This window comes from Rattus norvegicus, chromosome X (genome assembly GCF_021556685.1).
Source record: "Rattus norvegicus strain SHRSP/BbbUtx chromosome X, alternate assembly SHRSP_T2T, whole genome shotgun sequence".
NCBI classification, from domain to species: Eukaryota; Metazoa; Chordata; class Mammalia; order Rodentia; family Muridae; genus Rattus; species Rattus norvegicus.
Genome location: NC_141554.1, coordinates 101,086,319 through 101,101,003, shown reverse-complemented (window position 1 = coordinate 101,101,003; position 14,685 = coordinate 101,086,319). Strand labels below are relative to the sequence as shown.

The window sequence follows — 14,685 nt, the reverse complement described above, 5'->3', positions numbered from 1 at the left end:
TAAAAAAGTAAATGTTGAAAGAGGAAGCCATTGTAGTTAAGCTCTATGTAAACTAGTACTCAGCAAATCTCATGTGGTTTCAGAGTTCGGTTTGTATAAATAGCTAAATCTATTCGAACGTCTTTAGCTGAAGAATTCCAACTCCCATAGGGTTAGCAGAGCTTCAGGTTCTCCAGTGAATCTGACAGAGCTTTACAAAAATACCCACACTCAACCCCTAGCTAATAATCATAATAAAACCTTGGTCTGTGTGGGGGGGGAGTTAACAGAGCTTCTCAAATATAAATATTTTCAGTATTTGACTAAATTTGAGAGCTTTCTAACTCCAACTTTAAAATTCCGTAGAAATATAAATCTAGTAAGAACATAGACAAGAAACTTCATATATTTTGGAAATGGAACTTCTAACTGCTGAGTCACCAAACTGCCAAACATTTATGTATCTGCAAACAATCTTTACCTGCTCAGTGAAGAAACCCCGTCCCCACTAAGGTGCTGCACATGAAACCAAGGACATCAGGAATGTTAGTTAAACTCTCATTGTAGTAATATGTTATACCCCATGCAGGCATATCGATTCCACTTGAGTCTGTCTCCCCAGTCATTTAGATGACAGGGTTGTATCACTCTGCTAGGGTGAGTTAATTATCTGTATTTCACCTGTCAGCTCAAACATTAGCCCTTTGAGAAGAATCCTGGTTGATGGAAGTGGCATTATGAATCTAGTCAACATTACCTGACACATTTACATATGCATTTCTCAACGTTTATTTTTTTTAACTAATTACTGACTCCCATGTAAGGGTTACACTTTTGTTGTTGTTCAATACCACATGTCAGATGATGTAGAATTGATTTCTGTCTAGGATGAAGAAGTACTTGTGCAATTTTTAAGGAACACAGAAGTATTCTCTGTTGATTTTGTTTCGAGAGCTGAAGAAACCGTGGCAATTTTTTGGTTTCTAAAGCACAGTTCATATGGTGGGTTTTAATATAGAACATATCAGAGCAGACTTCATAGAATAAGCTATTAAGCTGTGTTGTGTAAGCACAGATTGTCATAGCTGCGTTATGCTAAAACTATAGGGAGATTGACTCACAGGGACCACAAGTTGGCAGGTGGAAACACTGATCAGTAGAATGGAGGCAGGGAAGAACGGCAATGAAACCTGCCAAATATTGATGGAAAACTTCAGGCCAGCATTCCTGATTGTTTGGAACTTGGCTGGTCCATATGTTGCTAATAAAAGTTACCACCCCCTCATAGTCAAATGGTTAACTTGTTTTCTGAACATCCTTTCTTTTTTCTTTTTTTTTATTGACAGAGCCTTTGATTGTGTTTAGATTATACCTTCCCCTATCTTTCTTCCAAGTTTTCACTCAAAGAGGAACTTTCGAGGTTCTGACCCATTAGTAAAATCATATTTACAGATATTATATAGACTGAAAACTTCTGTGAATCAACTAGCTTTCAGAACTAGAATGACTTGCACATAATCTATTTGCATTTAGCATATATTTATCCTGTATATTGTTGATTTTGTTTTCTAACATAAGATGCTGTGACACATCCATGCCACATTTATGTTTAATTTAAATTTCCAATGCTTTATCCATGAGATATATTCAGATATTATAAGAACAACTAAATACATGTGTGCAAAAGGGAAATGGAACAGAGCAGAAGGCAAAAATCTACGTGTCAATTATGTGCTAATCTATGAATGCTTATGCAGATTTGTTAGATGACCTAACATATGCCTCATCATACAGTATTTTCATGTTTAGCCAATTCATCACTTTTAGCACACTCGGAGTTTAAATTATTAAATCCTATAAAATGGAAATTACAAAGTTATAGCTATACTTCTAAGTTGATTGTTTCATATCTTAAATTCTGAGTTCTTCAATATAATTCAGTTAAGAATGCACCTCACAAATATTGATGATTAAACCTACAGATTCACATATATTAGGCAAGTGTTCTACCATCTCCATAATCTCCTATATTCAAATCATTTTAATAGTCATTAAATTGGTAGTTGTAATAAACTTTGGTTTATTCTACTAATGATAAATATTAAATGAATTGAAAAGTAAATTTCCATCATATTTAGGGTGATTTTCGAGTAGATGTGGCAAAATATTTAAAACTATGATCTTGATATGTCAGTACAGGAAAAATCACGTATTGATTGGTTCATTAGTCAGAAATATAGTATGTTCTACTATATGCCTGGTCTGAGAATCCAGGAGGTGATCACACAAAAGTCAACATTCTAAACATTTTTTTTTAGGTAGACTATATGCCCATAAGCTTTGAATTTTAATTTTATTTCCTCAGGGAAGCTGTTGAAAAGCACAATATCCTCTGGCTTGTTAACACTTAATCACTTGTAACAATGCCATACAATGAAACTCACATGCTACTTTTTCATTCTTGTTTGCTCTTACCTGAGTGTTATGCTCTGTCACAGCCTGCAGAGTGCTGTGTACTTGCTTTGTCTGCTCCAGTTTTATAGTACCTAGCATATTGCAAGGAACTGCTGTAGCTACTTAATAAATATACGCTGTATGACTAGTGGAAACATGGGAAGAAACATATTTCTGAACCTAGAGAATTGTTAGTACACCAAATTCTTAATTATGTGTGACAAAGGAGATAGTTAATTCACAACAAAAGATAATATTCATTTTCATTTGTTTTTGGAATGCATTTCCATACAGAGCTGCTCATTTTAGTCTCTCTTGATTTCCCACAATATAAAGAAGTTGCGATATTAATTCTCAACTATGTTCATAGCTGGAATGCTGCATAATCAAGCAAAAACATGGCACAGAATATTTAAAACATCTATTGTATTTTTAGACGGCACCACAATCACTTAGCAATTAGAGTAATTATCTTATTTTTGATGGTTAATATTGACTATAAACTTGACAGGATTTAGAGAAATCTAGGTGGCAGACCTCTAGGCATCTGTTAGAGAGTTTCAATATCAGGTTATCTGATGAGAAAAGACACACCACAGGTGTAGGTGGCATTATCACATGGGCCAGACTACTGGAAGAAACAACCGAGATGAAGAACTGAGCAGAGTTATCCATCTCCTCCGCATTTTGAGTAGAGGTTTGACTTCACCACCTGCCTTGACATTTCCAGCCATGATGAAATACAACTTAAAATCTGTGAGTCAAATTGAACCCTTCTATCCTTAATTTGTGGTTCTGATATATTTTGTCATCCCCAAAGTAGCTGAAACACCTGCATCATTTTTTGCTACCAATTTTACCTTCCAACAGCACAGTTTGCCTTTCTATGTTATGAAAATAGTATATGTTTGAGGTTTTTCTATAGGAGTATATTTGAAGAGACATGCTGATGTTACTATTATTTCCTAAAAATCTGTGTTTTTTAAAATTGCAAACTCCATAAGTAATTGATAATATTTTAGTCAAATTTAAATTAACATGAACAATTTCCTGGATCCATAAATATTCACAATTTATGACCATGTAAATAAAAAATGGTTCATCTTTGTGTTTATGAATAGATACATATGTATTCTAGTATATGGAAGCAACACATAAAATAACCAAGTTGGACAGTGTATTTTTCAAGTTTTTTCTATTATTTCCACTCAATGTGAATGAATCCCATAGATAGGTTCTTAATCTCTTAAAATGTAGCTTCCGGTGGCAAGAATGAAAAATTGTGAGGCTGAGGGAACATTAACTCTTTCAAACAAATTAAGTCTTGTTTCATGTTCTGAAAAAGGTAATTTCCCAGACAAGTCTCCTGTGGCTTGAAAGGGTTTATGCACCCTTAACCAGCGATATATTATCTTCTCACCATTACCATCACGCTCCAAATGTCTACCAAATTCCCTGGACAATCTTTGAAAAATGAAGTTCATGCTCAGTGTAATTTTAGGCTGAATTTCAAATGAGCAAGGCTCATCAAACACAGAAGTTTTGTGCACACAGACTCCCATAAGCACAGTCTCCATTCAAAGAGTTCCTTAGAACTAGGCAATTTCTCCAGAAGAGTTCACGAAGACTTAATTTTAATACATGCACTTTAAAATCAAAACAGTAAAAGACTAACATTAGGTAGGTATCAGGGTCCTTTCTTTGGACAGAGGCCATGCCACAATAAAAACTTAATGTTCTCTATTTCCTTGCCAGTGAGTTAAATTTTATATAATTATACAGTAAACTGTAACTTATTTAAAGCAAACAAAACAAAACAAAAACAATTCACTAAGCACTTAACTTTCTAAAAAACTCATGGCACACTTCTTGCCCATTTCTTAAAGATGAAAAAGAATCTGTAGCTTAAAGGTGTTTATGAGAGCTGGTGTGCAAACAGGAATGCACATAAACAGAACAGGCAAATGAGCGAGTCTGCTCATCAAAGTATTAAAATATTATGAGGACACAAGGGACAAGGAAATTAATTTTGATTGCTATGATTAGGAGAAAGCTTTCTGCAGTAGATGATGTAAGTGAGCAGCTAATTTTTAAATTAGTTTACAATCCTTTCAAAAAGGACATTTTTTCCCACTTGAGAGACATGGTAAGAAGGCAATGAAAGTTTCACAGGAAACACATGGACTTCTTAGATTTATAAACCTCTCTGAACTCAAGCTGCATAGTGTAAAGTCATGGTTAAGACCATGGGTCTGAAAGACAAATAGGTCGACATCTTCACTAACTACATTTTATCACTTATATGATATAACCACATGGATGATCCTTTCTAGTCCTCTCATATTTAAGTGAGTTTAATTAAAAAGAGCCAAATAATAGTACCCAGCTCAACAAATAGGATTTGCCTTGGAGATTGTCTATGGCTTACAAAAGTGTGAAGCCGAGAGGAGGGACAGGGATGGGGAGGGAAGGAGGAAGAAAGGGAGAGGGGCAATGAACATTGCTAACCTAAAAATCTGAAATAGGAAGTGCTCCAGAGTCCGAATCATTTTGAACATTGTCATGATTCCACAAGCAGAAAATTCCATACCCAATTTTGTGTGATATACCACAATCCAAATGCAGGAATATTAAAAATGCTGTGTGACTACCTCAGACACATTGTCAATCAGAAACCAAATTGAAATTCACATCTAGACTTGGGTCCCATGTCATAGGTTATGTTATTTTGCATACACAAACATTTGCAAATCTTCAAAGTATTAGGAAACTTTAAATACATGTGGTATCAAGCATTTCTTTTATATCTATTTGTTATTTGAATTTATTTATAAGGACAGTGTTACATCTCAGAGAAACCCAGAAAAAAAAAAGGGGGCTGAGTTGTCTATTTAATATTGCAAAGTGCAAACTGGCCACTAGTTTCTCCTAGCACCTGTTATACAGTTCAGGCTTCTCAGTACTTTTCACCCCCACTCCCCACCCTAAACCTCTTTAGCCTTTGCTTCCTTTCCATCAGCTTCTCTTTCCTATATCACTTTCCATGAGCTCTCTTGGCTTCTCCCTTTCTCTCTCTTCCTCTTTGTTCTCCCCATCTTTCTTTCTTCTCATGGCCTGGTCTATTCTATTGGCCCAGTTCAGTCTGGACTCTTCTAGATGCCAGTGGCTGTTCTCTCCCTCTACAAACAAATAAAGAACCCCTTCTGTTTAACCATACCTCAGAGCAGTCATGTTCTCATTTTAATTCAGACAGGATCTCAACTAGCTCAGGTCAACCTAGAATTTACTATGTAGTTGAGGGTACCTGAACTTCTGATCCTACTTCCTACCCAGGAATGTTACTTTATGCTATACTAGGGAGCGGCTTTGGGCCTCATGCATGATAGACAGTCACTCTATCAAGTGTTTATATCTCCAGCTCATATCATGAAGCATTTCATTAGGATACCAAACTTTTTGTGCAATACATACATACATACATACATACATACATACATATTTATTGTACGATACACAGTAATATAATATATAATATAAATATGAATATGAAGACACATTCATATATGTCTGTGTAATGGACATAAAAGACTTTATGTACATGCAGTCCAATTGCACACTCATGTTCCATTTCTACTAATGTAATAGTTTAAATGAATACATTTTGCTTCTATAACTTTTATTTGGTTCTAGTTTTCTTGGATAATTGTTGTTATTAGTATTTACTGCCATTTTAAATTTGATTGTGTATAAATTTCTTTCTGTTAATATTCTAATTTTATTTCACAACCCTCCAGACCATAGTAAACAGCATGTATTTCAAACAATACTTTCTTTTTCTTATGTTGTATTGAATGAACCCAGAGTCTTGCACTGACTGTGCAAAGTAATCTACCATGGAACTATATCCTGACCCAAAGTATCACTCTTTTCAAAGTTTAAATATTTGTATTTTAAAATCCATTTTCCTTTCAATGTAAGTACTATATTCATGATTACCACCCATTCCCTTGAAGAGAAAAAAAAAATACCCTACACTTTCCCCATCTTCACTTCTCAAAGGAAACAAAAAAAATCTTACTCTAAATTTCCTAATTTTCTGAGTTTGGAGAGCAGTAGGGCATAAAGGACAAGGACAAAGTATCAGGTATGGTAAACCTTTCTCCAATATAGCCTGAAAGTCTCAATTTTTCTTTGATAGAAAATGACCAGGGTTACATCCTTATATTAGAAAAGACAGAAAGAGAGGGCAGAAAAACCTTGTTCCTTCTTTTTGTTTTGTCAATTCCATATGACATTTGATTTACAAAGAATGGATTATCATTCTACTAAAACCTGTTATTGGCTTGTGTTGAATAGCTATGATGTGATACTTCTGGCTGCATCGTATCTGAGTTTTTCATCTATTTTAATATAATCTCCTAATAGAGAATAGTGTAATATGAATTCTCATAATGGTAGTATTGTGGTAACCCCAAATCTGTTCTGAATTATCTGGAAAGGACAATGTGCTTCCTCAGTAACTTGATTTGTAACTACTTCAATTGACTCTCCCTCACACTATGAGAAAATCCCAGGTGTTGATAGTTAGTTGACAGGGTGTTAATGTCATTAACATTCTGTCAGCTCTTCTTGTCAATGTGTTAATGGTGCTCCTGCTGCTCAGTCACTCTCTGTCCTCCAGTTGGGAAAATGATTTAGCCAGCAGTCAATCAAAAAGCTAAGCTGATTTTGGGCCAGAGGCATCCCTGCCATTGACAAAATCTCTGTGAGTAAATGTGGTAAGAAACTTGTCAACAGAATATAAGCAGTAAGGTCAACACTGTGATTAATGTGCTTTGTTAGACAATTTCAGATAGTAAGGATGGACTGCAGCACCTTCTTCAGAGTAGAAGAAAGGAAGGCACTCTGATGTGCAGCCTTAATGTTAAGCACTCCAGAGGTAGAAGCAAGCAGATATCTGTGCATTGGAGGTCAGCCTGATCCATATAGAGCCCTGGGCAGGACAGGACTACAGAGTCTCCAAAACAAAAACACAATTAAAAACAAGCAAATACAAAAGCAGGCTGACGAAATGAACAAGCAGCTCTCTTTTTAAGAATGGGTTTCTTTCCTGCCTGAGAAACCATGGCACAATAAACAGTACAATCCTTTTATGAGAGCCCTAGAGGAAAGGAGGGAGAAAGGCAGAGGTGGGCAGTGAGAGCAAACAGGTTCCTGGGCAAGAGGCTTGTCTCAGGTCTCTTACAACATTAACCCAAAAAAGGATGCTTTAACAAACCATTTTGAGCTGAAGGAAGGCCACAAAAACCAGGTCTTTTAGATTTTCTTCTGACTTTCCCCCATAATTCGGAGCAATGAAACTAAAATTCACCTCCCTCAACCCATAAAAACAAGGTTATTAGCTTTTGCCTTCTCCATATGTGAAAAGTCTTGCTTCATGGTGGATGGGGAGCCAGGGCTGTCACATGGATAGATACACATGAAAGAATCTGGTTGACCTCCTCCCCATTATTAACAATATTTCATACCACTTTTATCAGATTACTTTTCTCTAGAACTAGGCATTTCTTAGCACATAGTATGCAAATAAACATTTCCTCTGGAGCTTTCATGTCGAGAAGGTTCCTTTGTCACACAAAGCAGTTAAACAAATTTCTCATGTTCTTCTTTTGATAACCTGTCTTTGGTTACAGGCGATGGCAACCATCAATCATGTCACAGGGAAGGAAGAAAATACTAGGTTTCCTTCTCTAAAAGCAACCCCCAAGACAACCACAATCCCCAGCTCTTTCACAATCACAGTGCTGGCAAAGGTTGCAATGTTGTAGATAATATCGATGTCACAGATCTTCAAAGAGAAGGCATAAATGGGTAAGGAGTTCATTCTCAGAGGGCTTTCTCATGTCACTCAAGCATGCATTATTGTTCAAAGAACAGTACCAGGATATGATTCTGAACCTCAGCTTAGCAATGTCTGCAATAAGTTTCAAACACAGACACAGAACTCCTAGGAACTATAAAGGAAGGAGAGATGCCCTTCGAAATAAATGAATTAAGGATATGGCACTATGGAAAGTAACTATGAGTTATTGAAGCTTTCCTGACACAACTGGAGATGGCTAGACATATATAGGGATAGTTAATTTTATCATTAAAAATAGAAATTATTCCTCAAATAATAAAAAGGAGCCTTTAAAATATCAAATACATAAAATTAGGTCATTTGACAAACAGTTAATCAATGAGAGTAAATTATTAATACTATTTATTTATGTTTTCTCACTCCTAATCAAGACACTATCTGCAATTGGTAACTGCTTATGAAGGGAAAAACATGTCTTCTCCAGTGGAGTCTTACTGGGTATATTAATCTTGATGATCGGTCACATAGCAAGAATTAGATGGTAAACACAAAACAAACTCCAGGGTATTTTTATAGACATTTTCTCATGTAGATTTGTACATAATTTTGTCTTAATGATCTTTTGCTTGTATGACCTCATTTCCAATTTTGTGGTTTTGTGACATGTTTTTTGTGCATGCATGTGTATTTTTTTTTAAATAGAGAGTGAGAGAGAAGAGAAGAGGAGAGAGGGGGCATGGAATATGGAGTTGTATGGGTAGAGAGGTAGAGAGGATCTGGGGAAAGGAAAAACTGAAAAGCTTCATCAGGAAAAAAAAACCTAAATAAAATCTTAGCAACCTATTTATTTGAATTCACAGTCTAAAGCCTAGATGTGAAGCTAGGTAGAAAACGGTTTACTTAACATGCACACAGGTTAGAGCTAGATACTTATTAGCTCAGGAAAACAAACAATAAAAATAACAACACATTTTCTAGGATTAGGGCTGTGATAAACATGTTAGCACTGAAGAATAATTATTTCCCTGAAAGATGACCTTTCAACTTTATGCTTATATAAATGTGTATTCTGAATCTTTATTTTTTTTTTCTCTTTTTGGATACAGAATTTCATGCACCCTAGGCTGGCCTTGATCATCTGATCTTCCTTCCTCCACTTTCCAAATGCTGAGATTGCAGACAGAGACACTACCATGCCTGGTTCTCCGTTTTATAATCCTATAAACTTAATTTCATTTGTTTGGTTCTTTCCATTTGTGGGATGAAAAACAATTCTAACTCCAAACATGGCACATTGGGTTATTTAAGTTAACCTTAATTTATACATGAGTAATTCATAAGTAATAGACAGATCTCATAACTTTGGAGGCTAAGAATTCAGGATGAAGGCATCACCAGATTCATGTCTACTGGTAGTAGTTTGTGCCTTACTGTTCTGTCCTCCTATGGCAGAGGCCAAAATGAACGAAGTGGACTTCTCTCTTTTCTCCTTCTCCTCCTTCTCCCTCTCCCTGTCTCTCTCAATCTTTCTGTCTCTGTCTCTGTTCCCTCCCTCCCTCCTCCCTCCTCCCCTCTCTCCCTCTCTCCCTCCCCTCTCTCCCCCCTCTGTATGTGTGTGTATTTACAGCGTTCTAAACTCATTTTTTCTTATAGTACTTTTATGAGGAAAAAAATTGCATCCATCAATGAATTGTTCTTATTTTTATATATAATTACTTCCAAAAGGCACCACTCCTTTATACAGATGATTGGTTAACAGAAATTAGATGGTACACAGATATTTAGGCAATAACTGGAGGAATACTGAGTGTTGTAAACTGATGGGGACTGAGGTAAAGTCAGAAGGAAGAGCCTTATGAAGTAGGTCACAGAAACTATAAAGGCCTAACTATTCACTTCATGAGCAGGCCATAAAAAGAAGCTACAAACATCATTCTCTTTGTCTTCTCTAGTCTTCTGACACAGGACATATGTTTGGTCCTCTACTCAAAGGTAAGGAATGTCATACAGAGAAACTAAGAAGTATCTGAACACTGAATCTCGTTAAATCATCTCTCACCCTTGCAATTTACAGGTTGATCACATTTGTCTTTAATTCAGACTTCTACGTAACTGTCCATAAATACATACTCCTGCCCCTCTTTGGAAGGGTCTTATAACAGGTTATATATTCATTGACTTTATATGCTCTTCTTTTTATCTGTCATGTAGCAGAAAAAGAAAAAGATTTTTCTTGTTTCCCTACACTATTTTATTGTGAGTCAGAGAAAGAGGAGAGACAAAGGTATCATACTTCAATATAAAGCTGTTGGCTTTCAGAAGCTAGAAAATGTTTTCCTATGTCCTTCAGGTCATCCTGGAACCTATAGTAATCCTATAGCTATAGCCCTAAAACCACTGGTATTTCAAGTTTGCATCACCTTACTGGCAGTGTATGGGCTACTTTTCTAGATTTTATAAAACAGAACAATTACATTAGAATATATGGATCATAACTTCTAAAATTGACAGTACTTTTCTTAAGTGCAAAATCTAAAATGGTGATTCAATGTTACATAATTCCTGACAAAATTTATATGGAGAATATTTGAGAAATAACTATATGGAATGCTTACTACCTCTTATTCTTCTAGATGGAAGAAGTCAAAGAAAGGACTTGGATTACTGATTGACAATGACGTAATAAACATGCTGGGTGAATACATTGTGGTAGGAGGTGAATATTTAATAGGTACATAGCAGTTAATACATATGATATGATCTTTGCTAAACAGTAATTAGACAATATGTGAATGCCAGGCTGCGAGTATGTTAAAGTTGAGTTTTCCATGTGTGCAATACAGTGCTTTAATGTCTGACAATGCCTGACATACGGTATAATAAGCAGTGAGTTAATACTGACAAAGAGTAAGGGTAAGCATAGGATGCTATTAGACACAGCCTGACTTGGCGATGTAGTAAAGATTCAACCTGCATTCAGTAGTCCCTGGTGTGACCATTGTTCTGTCACAATTGGTAGAGGCCATAACATGGAAGCATTGTCCTATTTTTTTACACTCAAAATTCTTACAGCTAGATTATAGTTAATTAGGAAAAGCACTGTCATATTTATTTGCACTACAGTTACTTAATGTAAAGGGTCAGTAACCTGAAAAAAAATCAGTTTATTGGCAAGTGATAGATATATCTAGAGTCCTGTATTACACAGGGGAACATGGTATTCATTTTAAAACAGAATCCAGTGCCTAGAAAGACTTTTCCAGTGGTTAAGTGATTGCTTCATCTCTTTGTTCAATAGCTAAAAAGGTAAGAAAATAGAGCATACATGTGATCATTTTGCATTTTGCTCTGTTTTTCTCAAAGAGGTTAATTCTCACTGAGCACTCATGGAGATTTCCAGAACAAGACTAATTTGAGCAATAATCTCACTAGTATAATTTATTAATTTATAGCTCATGAGATGGTAAATATTCAATTTTCTGTAATAAATTGTCATATTTTTTCTTGCTATGAAATGCAAAGTAACAATCCTATACATTTTAATACAGCTTCCAGTCCTCTTGTGGACAAACAGTCACACTTTAGTACCACTTACACGAAGAATAGCTGTTCATCTGTAACATACAGATACAGAAGGCTCTGGATTTTCATTTTAAAATGATTAATTACCTGCATAAAGAGAGAAACAAAATAGGGAGTCCAGGCCAAGTTCATGAGGGTTTGAAATTAGTTCTTTTCCTTTTTCTTTTTCAAAATGAACAACAAAGCCTCAATGTTGCAAGCTGTTATGTGGCCGGCCATAAGCCAACTATAAAAGAAAATACTCTACAGAACAAGGGGATCAGAAATTAAATTTAAAAAATATGAGGCAAGAGTCAAAATGAAAAAGGCGTGTTTCCATCCAAAGAACAATACGACATATTTGAAAGAAAAATAAATCTAATTACCAATAAAGTGAAAGGTTCATGTTGAGCTTCCTACCAAAGCCTGTTACATAAACCATGGCTAGGTGAGGATTGCCTGCTTTCGCTGGCTGACAAATGTGTTCATCCAATGTTTCTATGTACAAATGTAGTATCACTAAAGGACCACACAGCATTATTTAATGAGGCAAAACAGTAAGTATGGAAAATAATTTGTAATGCCAAGTTCCAGCCTTAAGTAATTCTTAGGTTCAGAATCATAACATCTAAGATGGCTAGGAAAGAAACACAGGCAAGAAGAAAAAGGTGATAGGTTTAACCTTGAAAGGAGGTTACTCCATACAGTTGTTGAAGGAATTATTATCTGATAAAGAAATTGCAGTATTTATTCCCTCTAGAGATATAAACTAGTGAATCAATCTGCAGTTCAAGATACTTATTTAAACCCAGAGGAGGAGGATATGGCTCTTACTTCTGAAAATACATAATGAAAAAATCAGCTCTAAATGTAGTTTATCTTCAGAGACCAGCTGTACCACTAAACAATTCAAAGTAAATGTAATTTCTTACATTTTCCTCTTTCATATATATATATATATATATATAATCATATATATTGCAAGAAATTTACTGTTATCTCTATATGTACATTTCAACTGATTTAAATCCTTCAGCTACTGATCAATTTATTTTTCTTCCCATCCATATAGTGTACATTTATCTTTCAGTCTATTAATAATAGTCATCCAAAAATACATGTATACCCTGAGAAAATGCATGTGAATATGTCAAAAGAGGAAAGAAATTATAACACCCATTCTAAAGGTCATTTTCTCATCCTGATTCTATCCTTTAAGCACTTGATTACTAAAGATTATCTGCATTGTTCTTTGAGATATAATTGAACCTTCTAAGATTTACCTTGTATATCTTGTGGGTGTCCAAATAAAGTTTGTCCTCGAAAAATGGCAATTTTTTGATCCAGTTGTTTCCTTGCTTCTTCTATCAGATTGAAAACATCGTGAAATGAAATTTAATCTGCTAATATAAAAAAGCAGCATACAGGCAGATTCATCCAATGTAAGAGAATAGTGAGCCTAGAACTAACTCCATAGTGAAAAGATAGAAATATGCAAACACATAAATACATGCTTATATAAATAAAGGATATCATCATCTTTTCCACGAATTTATCATGAAGAGACTCTGCTTTGGGGAAATTCTTGATGTTACTCTCCAGATGAAGAATGCTTTGCTCCATCGCTACAAGGTTGCTCTTGAGTATTTGAGCTGAAACTAAAGAACAAGGTAGAGAAACTTTAGGATCCTTCACTAGGTATTCCACTAAACACCTGAAAACTATCTACGAAAGAATTTTCCGAAATGGAGAGAATGAAGTCATTTCACATTTTTCTGAGTTACTGCTCATAAAAATTTTACTCTTTATGAAGTTATGAAAAATGTGTAATGTAATATACCAAATCATCATATTTAATATAGGAATGTCATCATTTTACTCAGCCATTAGTTCAGACAAACCCATTCCTATTTAAATTTATTGATGGAACACCTAATATTTCATTCTTTAAAATCTAAATTGAAGATTAAAGAGAAACTAAGGTTCAAAGAGACCTTATCTTATTAATGCATTCCTTGGCTATGTAAATGATTTAAGGATAAATTACATAAAAGGATGAAATATTTGCTTTTTTGTGAAAACTCTGACTTTTATAAACCAACACCTGTGGGAAAATTCCTATCTTTAAGATTTCATACTCAATAGAGACATAAAAAACAATTTTGATACAAAAGGTGGATATATAGGCATATTCACAGACATTCAGCATCCCCTAGAACACTTTCATTAGTTGATTTAATTTTCCTTAACATTCTCTGCACTTTTCCTTTTCTCATTGACAACTAATAATTTGAAATGTATTTAAACTGTGCTTCAATACATATGCGCTTTCTGGATCTCTCATAATGACTTCATTTCGGGAATAGAGTAAAAAATAAAGGAAAGAAACATATAAGTACTTTATACCATATTATTGTATAATTTTGAATTATGGACAAATATACTTCTATCAGTATTAACGGAATCTGATGAAATTCTAGTTAAGGAGACAAGGGAAGGGTTACAGACTGATATTGTGACACTGGTTTTACATCTGATGCTCTGAAACACTGATTTCACTAAAGACTATGAAACACAATTGGAAAAATACATTTTTTATTTTTTTATTTTTTATCTTTATTAACTTGAGTATTTCTTATTTACTTTTCGATTGTTATTCCCCTTCCCAGGTTTCAGGGCCAACATCCCCCTAACCCCTGCCCTTCCCCTTCTATATGGGCTTCCCCTCCCCATCCTACCCCCATTACCACCCTCCCCCCAACAATCACATTAACTGGAGGTTCAGTCTTGGCAGGACCAAGGGCTTCCCCTTCTAATGGTCCTCTTAT

The 14,685-nt window shown here is 35.1% G+C and overlaps 1 protein-coding gene across 4 annotated transcripts in view; it reads right to left on the bottom strand.

Moving 5' to 3' along the window:
• The window catches only part of Diaph2 (diaphanous-related formin 2), an 839,122-nt gene that overhangs the window by 343,690 nt on the left and 480,747 nt on the right, over nucleotides 1-14,685 (bottom strand). For all 4 annotated transcript variants that reach the window (NM_001427378.1, XM_087599848.1, XM_087599849.1 and 1 more), the window contains 1 exon segment: nucleotides 13,391-13,515. In NM_001427378.1, the coding sequence (NP_001414307.1) occupies nucleotides 13,391-13,515 (125 nt within the window).